At 37.0% G+C, this 12,474-nt stretch overlaps 1 protein-coding gene across 3 annotated transcripts in view; it reads right to left on the bottom strand.

Moving 5' to 3' along the window:
* The window catches only part of Smarca5 (SWI/SNF related, matrix associated, actin dependent regulator of chromatin, subfamily a, member 5), a 36,503-nt gene that overhangs the window by 4,021 nt on the left and 20,008 nt on the right, over positions 1–12,474 (bottom strand). For 2 of the 3 annotated variants that reach the window (XM_063278020.1, NM_001107419.1), the window contains exons 12-22: positions 10,686–10,807; positions 9,677–9,829; positions 7,663–7,795; positions 5,806–5,954; positions 4,708–4,827; positions 3,678–3,788; positions 3,312–3,425; positions 2,874–2,996; positions 1,231–1,363; positions 996–1,114; positions 393–605 (exon numbers count right to left, since the gene is read on the bottom strand). In XM_063278020.1, the coding sequence (XP_063134090.1) occupies positions 393–605; positions 996–1,114; positions 1,231–1,363; positions 2,874–2,996; positions 3,312–3,425; positions 3,678–3,788; positions 4,708–4,827; positions 5,806–5,954; positions 7,663–7,795; positions 9,677–9,829; positions 10,686–10,807 (1,490 nt within the window). Of the gene's footprint in view, positions 1–392; positions 606–995; positions 1,115–1,230; positions 1,364–2,873; positions 2,997–3,311; positions 3,426–3,677; positions 3,789–4,707; positions 4,828–5,805; positions 5,955–7,662; positions 7,834–9,676; positions 9,830–10,685; positions 10,808–12,474 lie in introns of those variants that run through there. The other variant, XM_063278021.1, reaches the window with a different exon arrangement.

The following is a 12,474-nucleotide window of genomic DNA, read 5'->3' as shown; positions in this document are numbered from 1 at the left end:
TCTCAAATCAGTATAGAAAATATTGTTCTATGCCAACCAGCCACTTTAAAGAACCCAGCTACAGCATCCCGCCTGACAGACAGATGCGGGAAGAACACTGCCATCTACACAACTGCCTACTTGCAAAAAAAAGTCACCATGTTCAGGTGAACACTTCTCCTCACTGAGAACCTAATTAGCCCTACTATATAAAGCCATGTTAAAACACACAACATTAAAGGAGACAAGCTCTTCAAATTGCCTCTAACGTTTTCACGCTGTGGCTGTGAACACTAGAGGAAATTAATTTCTGAAACTAAAGTCTCCTTCAAGGATGTTTTTAACAAGGTAACAAATAACTGAATAATATACTTATTCTGAACTGACACACTACACAAACCTTGGACACTCACCATCGCAGTTCTGGACTTGAGAAACCAATCAAATCTGAACTGAGGGGAGTTTCGGATGCATTGTCGTAACTCATCATAAACATTTTCCTTGTCGAAGCCAAGCTTGTGAAGCATACAAATGAGAAAGCGGTCCTCTTCTTCCGTGTAGTTTTTCCCTTTGTTAGTACCATACGATATTCTTAGTTGGTGAAAGGGTGCTTTGTACCGTCCAATCTAGAATTTATACACAGTGTATGAAATACAAGTCCTATGTAATCCATACTTCAAGCTTACTTCAGCCTTCCCATAACCAACCATAAATGTTCCATTTCAAATCAGAATTTTCTATCTCAAGACTCTGACCTGCTCTTTGTCCTGTAGTACTTTTATAGTTTTTCACCATTGTTGTGACTACAGAAATGAGGTCTAAGCTTTCTGACACTTAGGAAGAAGTGGAGTCTTCTTTAAACCAGGCTATCAATTTAGTACTCAGGGAAACTATGTTAACAAAAGTTAACAATTTTTTTTATTAAGGAAATTTTAAATTAGAAATCTTTTCTTATAATGTAGTTATCATATCAAAGTCTGGAGTTACACAGCCCCCGTATTTAATGCACACAGTACCTTTGTATCTAGTGCTTTCTTGATACTTATTCTTCTTTGAATCCTTGCCTCTCCCCTTTCAATCTGAGCCATAATCTTCTCTATGTCCTGGAGCTCATTGCATCTTTCCCAGAACACAGCTGGAAAAGAATAAATGGGTAAAAGGGGCGGGGGGGTTTATATATAAATAAAACAGGAAGCTTCCAGAAACCTTCTATTCAACTCTCGAAGAGTGACAATATAGTAAAGGTATTACCTGAGTACTCAATGACTTCTTCTGGAGTTTTCCCTTCTACTTCTCTGGCTATGTTCTCAATATCATCGCGACCCCACTTTTCATTAGCCTTGATAAACTGGTTAAAATCTCTCTTATTCCAATTAGTGAACCCCTAAACAGCAATAAGCAAAATATTTAATGACAGCACACAGAACTTAAGACAACAACGCTACTTTCAAACACATTTGATGTACAGAAAAAAAAATCCTTACTTTATCTTACCTTGGAGTTTTGGTTACATTTTCACGTACACACTTTTACCAATACATTATAAATTTCTTAGAAACCTTAACAACGAACTCTAAATGAAAGACAATCGGAATGCTGACTGAAAAGCTCAATGACCCTCTTCGTAGCTTTGATACACTATTAGTAGTTGGGAAATAAAAGTAACAGAAAAATGAACAAGTAGAAAAATGCAAGAAAAACAAGCTTAAAGGACAGAACACATATAAAGTAAGTGAGGAGATACTAGGGTGGTAATGATCAAATGGAAAAGGAGCAGAAGAAAGGAGAAAACAGGTGACAGGGTTAACCAAAACTAAAGATCTAAGAAGTCATATTGAAACCTACTATCTATATACTACCTACAGCCCATAAAAATGACTTTTAAAAGAGCCAGCGAGATGGTACAGCATGTACCTGTAGCCACGACTGTTAACTTGAGTTCAATCCCCAGAATCTACATGGTTAAAAAGTATTGACTCCCACAAGTATCCACACACAGGAACACAAGAGTATATAACTGTGTATTTTTTTTAACAGCATCCTGCATGGGTTGACTATGAAAGCTATGAGGATCAAACAAACCCGCATTGCCAGATGTAGGATACCTCCCTCATAAAAGTTCTTGATCAGGAAGGCCCCAGAAACCCTAAAACAACACAATCTATTGCCAGTGTTCCTGGCTGCCCATCAGAAATAGATGTTAAACCTTCCTGCTGGGGACAGCATACTATTTGGTTGCAGATAGAGGACTCAAGCTGAAACTCAACTGAACGCTTCCTTCCTGCTAGCTGGCATTTACACACACACACACACACACACACACACACACACACACACACACACACACACACACACCCCAATGCCAGAGAACAGAAGAACAAAGGCAACCAATGAGGAGGAGTGGGAGGGTGGAGTATGGGGACTAGGGATGAATGTACTCAACATCCAATGTATAGTTGGTGTCAAAATATTTCTCATGTAACAAAGTACCAAGTACAATGAACACGTAAAAATTTTTAAATGGTTTAAATTAAGTACCAAATAGAAATTTGTAATTTAGAATAACCTGGAAGAGACACAGAAAGCTGGCAGTACTGAAAATAAGTTCTAATACCCAGTACATACCGACAACCTCAACTAGAAATGCAAATCAAATCCAGCAGCATCTGTCCAAGCTTCCCCATGTTGAATTGTGCTCCCTTCCTTCTCTGCAGTGCTACAGATTGGACCTAGAATACCACACATGCTAGGAAGCATTCCAGTACGAGATCACACTGTCAGCCCAGTTGTTCTCTTTGAATACAGAAATGTGCATTTATGTTTGACTCAACAAACCTAAAGCTGTTTCTAGTACTTTACAAAATAACTTAATTTTGTGTTAATCAAGGTTATACCTGAGTCAGAAGCTTCTCTTTTTCCTCTAACTCCTCGTCATTAAGGGGCCCTGCTTCGTCGATTTTAAGCTGCTCTTCCTTCTGTGCCTGTGCTGCATTGGGTAGATCAGGACTCCGAGGTACCTAACACAGGTTTTTCAAAGCCATCAATTGGTTAATTTTAAGAGGCTTCATACATTCTTGACAAATTAACATTACACATTTTTAATATACCCATAAAATTAACCATATTGCTTAATTTCTAGTATATTACATCTTTAAAAAGTATTACTCATGAAATTTTCTCTTTAGTGAAAACTCAGAAAGTTCATATACTAGAGCACAGCAGGCAACAGCAGCATTTCCTACTAGGTTCAAGTTAGTTAAATAAAAAAGTCAGTAAGTAGCTTTGCCGTTGTGCTTCTGAGAAGAAAATGCAAAGAGAAGAATTTCAATCACCTTGTAACCGATAGTTTTCCTGTAATATAGAATTTCTTTTTCCAGTAATTCAAATAAACGTGGAGGAAAGAACTGGAAATCCTGAACATTTGGTTGTTTTGGAGGTCGAGGCGCCTAAAGAAAAGTAAAAACAGTATTGTCCGTTAAAAAACAAAAATACACAGAACTCTCACTCACATTAAGTCATTTCCTAAACCATAAAAGCCAATTCTCCAAGAAAGAAAACTCACCTTTAAATAGAAATGAACTGACATTAATCAACATTTAAACCAATTCAAAAATAGCAAACATAATTCTCAATTTTACTCTGCTGTGAAAGTGTTAGAGAATGTAGCATATTTAAGTGTGTCCATGCTGTCACCGTACCTTGGGTGCTTTAGGCTCACTGACACGCAGAGCTTCCCTGAAGTACGCATCTACAGCATAGTTGGCTTTTCTTTCTCTCTTAGGTGGTTCAATCCACTCTGTGAATGCAATCTAGGATGGGGAAAAGTTCCAATCAGTAATTTTATTATACAAAGCAATAAATTATCTACATTGACGTATAAATAAAAATATATTGATGAAATACTAAACTACAAACTCTACAATGGTAAGGACTATGGCATTTTTAATACTATGTCATTAACACACAAAGCAGAATTTATAAAATACTACAGAATATATGCTACAACCCAAGTAAGTAGAAAAATTAGACATAATTTTCTTTAAAAAAAAAAAACTGGGGTTGGGGATTTAGCTCAGTGGTAGAGTGCTTGCCTAGCAAGCGCAAGGCCCTGGGTTCGGTCCCCAGCTCCGAAAAACAAAAAACAAAAAAAAAAAAAAACAAAACCTATGGTCAGTATTTGTCTAAATGTTAAAAAAAAATGACAAGTATTTTTTTATACAGCATATGACAATTTCTCTCTGTAGTAGCAGATACATCTACTGAATCATTTTAATTATCAATTCAAGTTCTAAGAAAAATAGCCCATGGCCTTTTTATTGCCATTTAGTTTACTCTGAAATGTTCCAAAGGATACTCACACTATACAAGAATGCTTTCGGAGTGTAAAAAAAAAAAAAAAAAAAAAAAGAATGCTTTCAGAAATAGTACGCAATGAGCCTTATCATATAAATTAAAAATACTCCAAAACTAACTTAGGCACACATCTGTAATGGCAGCACTAAGGACAGACCCAGAGGCAGGGAATTAGAATTCAAGCCAGTCTCAGATAGAAATTGAGGAAGTCCACCCAGGGCTGTGTTAAGACCACCACCCCCGTAAGTAAATAAGCAAGGGAACAGATAACTCAGGGATTACATTCACAACACTGAACCATGAAAACCTAAGAAGTGAAGGAGCAACTAACACATGATTCAAGTGTTCAGTAAAGCTTCACTCTGAAGTAATTACCTTTTGTTTTTCTCTATAGTCTTCTCCTTCAAAGTTATAAACACTGGACTCTGTATCCATCGTAAAGTTTCTAAGTGAGCTTTCACCCATCTTGGAGAGCTTTTCATTCATTTCTGCAGTCTACATAGAAAAAAAAAAATTCTTAAATTGAGAGTAAAATAATCTTAAGACCTGTAGTCAAAACAGGACTGGAAAGATGGCTCAAAAGTTAAGAACATTTGTCGCTCTTCCAGACAATCTGGTTCAATTCGCAAGGGAGCTCACAACTGTATCTAACTCCAGTTCCAGGGGATTCAGTGCCTTCTTCTGGCCTCATTGGGCAACAGGCACACTCATGATGCACAGACAGGCACCCATACACAAAAATAAAAATAAAAAATAAAAAAAAATAAAAAGACTCCTTTATGGTATATGAAAGCTTGGTTTTTGTAGAAAAAAGAAGTTGATGATTCACAGAGAAAATATTTTCTCAAATAGTTTTTGTCTAAACTGTTAGGTCCGAAGGAAACTCCAAATTCCTCAAATTCAAAAGGCAGTGCAAATATGCAGAAACTGCATTAACCTGACTATAGGATTCTTGCAGCTGGATAAAGCCAGTATTCCTCAGAAACTTGTCAAGCCAGAAGTCCACCAAAGGGAGTCACTTCCCTAACCGCTGGCAGCCTCTCTAGTATTGGCACCTATCTGCACAGCAAAGCCCATGCTGGCCTCCAAGCTCCCCTATATCATAAAGACCTGTTACCATGACATCTTCACCCTTCTCCTCTCCTCCCATACCTAACTCCATGTAGCTCTTGGGCTTCCCCTGCTCATCCTTCCTATCTTACAGCCTGGCTATTTTCACTATTCTTCCCTTTGTCCTGCTGTTTTCACTATGCTTTCTCTACCCTCTGCTGCTTCCCCAGGCTGGCCACACATGCTGCTATCGTGATCAGTCTACTTTCTCTGCTCTGGACTCCTCCAGATGCTGCTGGCTGTTCTCAGTCTCTTATCTGCAGTAAAAAAATCATACACGCATTCATGTTTATGGAGAAGTCAGGTCATGGGTTTCTTCATAAACTATTGGTTACAAAACACTATCATATACTAGTGTCTCACCTTCTTTGCACCTCTTTCCAAAATACCATCAATATCCTCATCAGTGATTTCACTTTCTTTTGAAGCAAACACATGTGTGGCACCATGTCGAATCATTTGAAGCATTTCATCTTTCCCAATTTTGTTCAGGTTCTGATCTACAAGCCTCCCTGGGGAAAAAAAAGAGAGAGAGAGAGAGAGAGATTGTGTTGTATTATATTAAGACTTTATTTTACTATAAACTTAAAAAATTAAATATTAGAAATTTTATCCATTTGTTTACTATTTACAAATGATCAAATTCACTACTATGTTAAATTTAATGCCGTATTTTTCAACTGTCTAAGTTGTTAAGTATTTCTAAAGCTTACATATTATATATTACCTACTGTAATAAGCTTTATTGACTCAATAAAATGTTTTTTGTTTGAGATATTTGAAAATCAAGTTGCTGAGTACAGTGACATACACATTTAATCTCAGTTCTCAGGAGACAGAAGCAGGTATTTCTGTGAGTTCAAGGCCAGACCAAAGTATATAGTGAGTTACAGGACAGCCAGAGCTATACAATGAGACCATCTCAAAAACAAACAAAAACAAAAAAGAAAAGAAAATCAAGGGGCTGGGGATTTAGCTCAGTGGTAGAGCGCTTACCTAGGAAGCGCAAGGCCCTGGGTTCGGTCCCCAGCTCCGAAAAAAAGAACCAAAAAAAAAAAAAAAAAAAGAAAAAGAAAAAGAAAATCAAAGCTGAGAGAAAATGTCACAAATTCTGACATATATATGTAAACCATATAAACATAAAGGCATTTCCCATCAGAAGGATGTTATTGTTCATCTTAACCAATCGGCGTCTGCTAAGAACACTAAAACAAAAGTCTTCATATATTAGATCTTTAATTAAATCAGGTGCTTTAATCCCAATTCTGAAAAGCAGAGGCAGCAAACCTCCGAGTTCAGGGCCAGCCCAGTCCACTTAGCAAATTCTACATCAGCTGAAACCATTTCAATTAATCAATCAATTAATTAACTGATTAATTTTTTAAAAATAACAAAATTAAATATCTAATATGAAAAACTCAAAAGCTTTTGAAAATTTAGTTTAAACACAGAAAGGAACTTGACATAATAAATTAAGACCTTCAACTGGTAGGAAGTTAGCCAATCTAATTTTTTTTCACAACTACAATAAACAAAGTGTGTCTTCCTAACAGCTGATCTGGTACAAGTTCCCTTCAATTGAACCAAATAAAATACCACTCCTCTTTAGTCCTACAGCTTCAGTGCAGTCCCCCTCCTCCTAAATTCTAAAGTTCCTTGAAAACAGTAACACTGGGGTCTACTTGTTGCTTTAGTCTCTACTGCAAGAACAGTGCCAGCGCCTGACAGTCACCTAGTAAATAGTTCCACACAGGAAACACATATTTTTGTTCAGTATCCCTGGTGCTAATAAATCACCACAGCTCAACTTAATATATGCTATACTGAATGTCATGTATTTTATATAGTATCCCATTAATTCCTAAAAACTATCACTTTTTATTCTACTTAAGTGAAGTTTGAAGTTCAGGTTAGAAGAAAACCTGCTAGCTAGTAAATACTAAAATCAACTTATCCAAGCTCAAAACTCATTACATTAATGACAAAATTAAAAAGTTTAAAATATCTGGAATATATATATCTTCTTTCTTGACTGTTAGCTGGACTCCAGGTGCTTAAAATCTCCCCTAGAGCATCAGACTGAAACATGCTGCTGTCAATTCAACTTAGAAGTTATCTCAACTAGGAAGCGCAAGGCCCTGAGTTCGGTCCCCAGCTCTGAAAAAAAGAACCAAAAAAAAAAAAAAAAAAAAAGAAGTTATCTCAAGTTCTAGGTCTCACCTTGTTGAATTACGATGGAATCCAGTCTGAGCTTCATCTCGGCACGTTCTACTATTCTTTCTTCCACAGTGTTATCAGTTATAAAGCGGAACACTCGAACAGTCTTCGTTTGTCCAATTCTATGTGCTCGGTCCTAGCAGAATTAAATTACCATGTCATTTTACAGGTACACTGAGAAGCAAAATTAAAATACTCATTAAATATAACACCTATAATATGGATTCATATTACATAAATACTTCTTAAATTCCCAGATTTAATCAAATTAAATACAAGGAAAGCTTCCTAAAGAAAATTATAGTTGTTCAACAAAGCCAACCACATGAGTAAAAAAATATGATACCATCTAACAGACAAAATTGTAATATATCAGTTTGATAATCATTTCTTTCACTTGAATTTAGTTTCAAAATCTTTTTATCCATCAAATTAATGAAATGTCACTTATTAGGAAAATTAAAAACGTGAAAAGTGTTCTTCACAAATGATATAAAAATCATATTTAAATATTACTCAACTAGCTAAATACACTCAATCAAATTAATTTGAATGTTAGTTCTATTTATTTTTTGGTAAACCATGTTCCTCCAACAAAACACCTTATTTTTGGAGCTGATCAGATCAGTTCGTGGTTAAAGAGCACTGACTGCTCTTCCAAAGGTCCTGCGTTCAGTTCCCAGCAACCACATGGTGGTTCATGACCATCTATTAGAAGATTAGATTCCCTCTTCTGGCAGGTGGGTATACATGCATAAACTCATACATTAATTTAAAAAAAAAAAAACACCCTATTTCTAATAATTTATCAATTTCTATTATTTCTATTAACTATCCTCACAAAGAGTTTAAGAAAAAGTTACTCGTGCAGATAATTCAAAATTGCACTTACAAACTCAATATTCTAAGACAACAGTCAGAATTTGTACAATCCACATTAGTTTATAGATCCTGAATTTTCTCAGCCTTAAAATTAACTTCCTCAGATGGCCAGACAACTCACAAAATAAACATATATTTTAGGCATCCGAAGGGCAGATCAACTACCAGCCCACAAACCGATTTCCCTTTTCTCTAAAGCACAACTATACTCATTTACTGACATTCGCATTCACCAGAGTATTGAAAGTATTTTTTTTGCTGACCTATTAGGTGAAAAGAAATAAAATTCTATTAAGTGACAGTGAGTGTTCAACTTGAAATGGGACATCTTCACCAGCCTCCCACCACACTCAAGGGTTCTCTAACCCATCAAAAGGTGAAAGAAAAGGTGGGAGAAGGAATCTAAGAGCCAGAGGCCGGAGAAGAATGCTATCACCCTATTGCAGGCATCACCCACAGCACAGCTGTGGCTCCCTGCACAAAATCAAGCGTCAAAACTCCAGCTGTTGAGACCCACTTCCCTAGCCAAGAACTACTGGCAGGTAACTGCTACTGGGGCAGGGAGAATCTTGGGGATATAATTGGGAAAATTGCTCTTGCTCCAGTAGAAGGCCCCATATATAGGTGCAATAATTGGAATCACTGGATTCAGAGAGAGAGAGAAAGTGAGTGAGTGAGTGTTGAGAAGGGAGAGATATATTAGGACAAATCTAACCAGGGACAATGGGAGGTATACATCACCAAAGTAAAAGATATAGATGTTAAGATATTATCAAAAATAGTTTAAAATTATATATATATATATATATATATATATATATATATGTATGTATGTAAAAACAAAGAAAATTGTAGGCTGAGGAGATAATTAAGTGGGTAAAGAACTTGTTGTCCAAGCCTGGTGACCTGAGTTCAATTCCTAAAAATCAGATGATGGAAAAAAAACACACTCCCCTAAGTTGTCATCTGACCTCTACTTACACACCAGGTAGAAATGTGTTGACACAATTTCTAAACAACTAAATTTTTTAAAATTAAAAGAAAGTTCTAGTAGGTAAAATCAGGATTATAAAATGAACGTACCCTGCCTAAGACACCTATTAAGCACACACAGTATTTACTTGTTACCTCTTACCATAGCCTGAAGATCAACTTGAGGATTCCAATCTGAATCATATAAAATTACTACATCAGCAGTTGCAAGGTTGATGCCCAGACCACCAGCACGTGTGCTTAGCATAAATACAAACTTGGTGCTATTTGGTTCATTGTATGCATTAATGGAGTCCTATGGGAATAAAATAGTAAGTGTTAGGAACTTGTTATATTTGCTGTGGAATAGGATTTTTTCTTTTATTTTTTTTAAGATATGATCTCACTACGTAGCCGTAGCTGAACTGAAATTCACTATGTAGACCTCCTTCTGACTCCTGAGTACTGGGTTTAAAGATAATCTCCACCATATCTAACACGGGTAGGATTATTTTTCACATTGCCCACGCCGGCTCAAGTACCTGCTCCTCCTGCAGTTCCAAACAGCTGTGGCTACAGGATTTTTTTTTTTTAAAGATTTATTTATTTTATGTATATGAGTACACTGCAGCTGTCTTCAGACACACCAGAAGAGGGCATGGATCCCATTACAGATGGTTGTGAGCCACCATGTGGTTGCTGGGACTTGAACTCAGGACCTCTGGAAGAGCAGTCAGTGCTCTTAACCACTGAGCCGTCTCTCCAGCCCCCATGGCTACAGGTTTATACCACCTTGACTAGCTCAGGAAGTTACCTTACCTAGAGCCCGGTTTTCGGACCAGCCTGGAAATATGAATCCCTATCTAAAGCGATGGATCGGTAGGCAAGAGCACTGGCTGCTCTTCCAGCACCCATCTCCATCTGTTACTCCAGACCCCAGGGTTCCAATTACTACTTCTGGCCTCCTAGGGCACCAGGCACATACAGGGTACAGACATGCAGGCAAAAGATCACACTAATTTTAAAAGAAAAATACATTAATTTTTTCTTAAAAAAATTAAATACTCTGATGCAACACAATGCAAACATATATTAAATTGGTACACACTAGTGGAATATAAAAAATAAAGTTGCTTTATCTGACTTTTAACTGCCCATCCTTTTGTACTTACTTGTCTCTCATCATGGGGTGTCTGTCCATCCAACCTGCAGTACTCATAATTTCTCCACATGCAATAATCTTCCAAAATGTCTAATACCCTTGTCATCTGACTAAAGATTAGTACTCTTGAACCTGAGGGACATAAATAGCTCATTATCAGAAATTTCTAACACAGAATTTTTATTTAAAAATTTAAGACTAAACAAAAGCATGACTAACAAATTATCCATCGAGTTCCAAATTATTTATTTGGTTAAAAGGATAAAAAAATGGCATCAATACCCAAGCCAGCCATTCTCCACCTACCTTCCATTATAACAAAAGAGTATCATGTATCTAGTACACTAAGGTAAACTGTCTCCTTCAGGAGAATGAGTCATTAGCCTGTCACCTCGTTTATATTTAAAAGTTGTACTCCACCACTGCAGATATTTTCTTTAAAATGATTGCCTAAACTCCCTGACACTAAATCCCCAGTATTCTAATTATGGAAACACACTTTAACATGAATGTGTGCCTCACTTCTATCAGAAGTCCTTCACTTATCTGCTGTAATCCAGATTATTCTACCATTTTCCTCACAAGTCAGCTATAGAACACTCAGTAAAATGTATGACAGAAGTTGTTTTGAGGATAACTAATTATGGTGCGCACCTAACTCAAGAGTGAAGTTGATAACCTGATGCATACATTCCTTTTTTTTTTTTTAAAGATTTATTTATTTCATGTTGCTACACTGTAGCTGTTTTGAGACACACCAGAAGAGGGCATCAGATCTCATTACAGATGGTTGTGAGTCACCATGTGGTTGCTGGGAATTAAACTCAGGACCTTTGGAAGAGCAGTCAGTCCTCTTAACCTCTAAGCCATCTCTCCAGCCCCATTCTTTTTTCTTTTTCTTTTTTCTTTTTTCTTTTTTTTCAGAGCTGGGGACTGAACCCAGGGCCTTGTGCTTGCTAGGCAAGCGCTCTACCACTGAGCTAAATCCCCAACCCCTGATGCATACATTCTTGAACCTACATGTGTAAGGATGTTCTGGTCTCCATTTCATTAGAGTACAATGTAACTTTGACTAATATTTAACAACCCACACAGTCCTGACACTTCTACCTACCAAATCAGTTCTTTAATTACTCAGCTATTTCCATAAAAAGTTACAAAAAAAGTAAAATAAAAGTAAGCCAATTCACTAACTACTATAATGATGTTTGGGCTGTCATCATCAAGGTCCATCTATTGGTCTGACTATCTACAGTGGTTTGAATATGCTTGGCTCGGGGAGTGGCACTCTTAGAAAGGGTGGCCTTGTTGGGAGAGTGTCTCTGTAAGCCTCATCCTAGCTGCCTGGAAGCCAAGTCTTCTTTAGCAGTCTTCAGATGAAGATGTAGAACTCTCAGCTCCTCCTGCACCATGTCTGCCTGGATGCTGCTATGCTCCTACCCTGATGATAATGGACTGAACCTCTGAACTGAAAGCCAGCCCCAATTGAATGTTGTCTTATAACCTGGTGATGATGTCTGTGCCTTCTTTCCTTCAAAACTCATACCTAAGCCTGGCAATGGTGCCACATGCCTTAATTCTGGTAAGAGGGAGGCAGAGGCAAGTAGATCCCTGAGTTTGAGGCCAGCCTAGTCTAGAAGGAATTCTAGGACAGCCAGGACTACACAGAGATAACTTGTCTTGAAACATAATTAAAGAAATTTGAAAGCTCACTGTACTTTTGATACTATAGAAATCTGTTTTTTTAGGACTGAAATTTATTGTTAAAAGCTACTTAATATACAAAACTACTACTATAA

Source organism: Rattus norvegicus, chromosome 19, assembly GCF_036323735.1.
Source record: "Rattus norvegicus strain BN/NHsdMcwi chromosome 19, GRCr8, whole genome shotgun sequence".
NCBI classification, from domain to species: Eukaryota; Metazoa; Chordata; class Mammalia; order Rodentia; family Muridae; genus Rattus; species Rattus norvegicus.
Note: the sequence above shows the minus strand (reverse complement) of the source record. Positions and strands in the feature narration are given on the sequence as shown.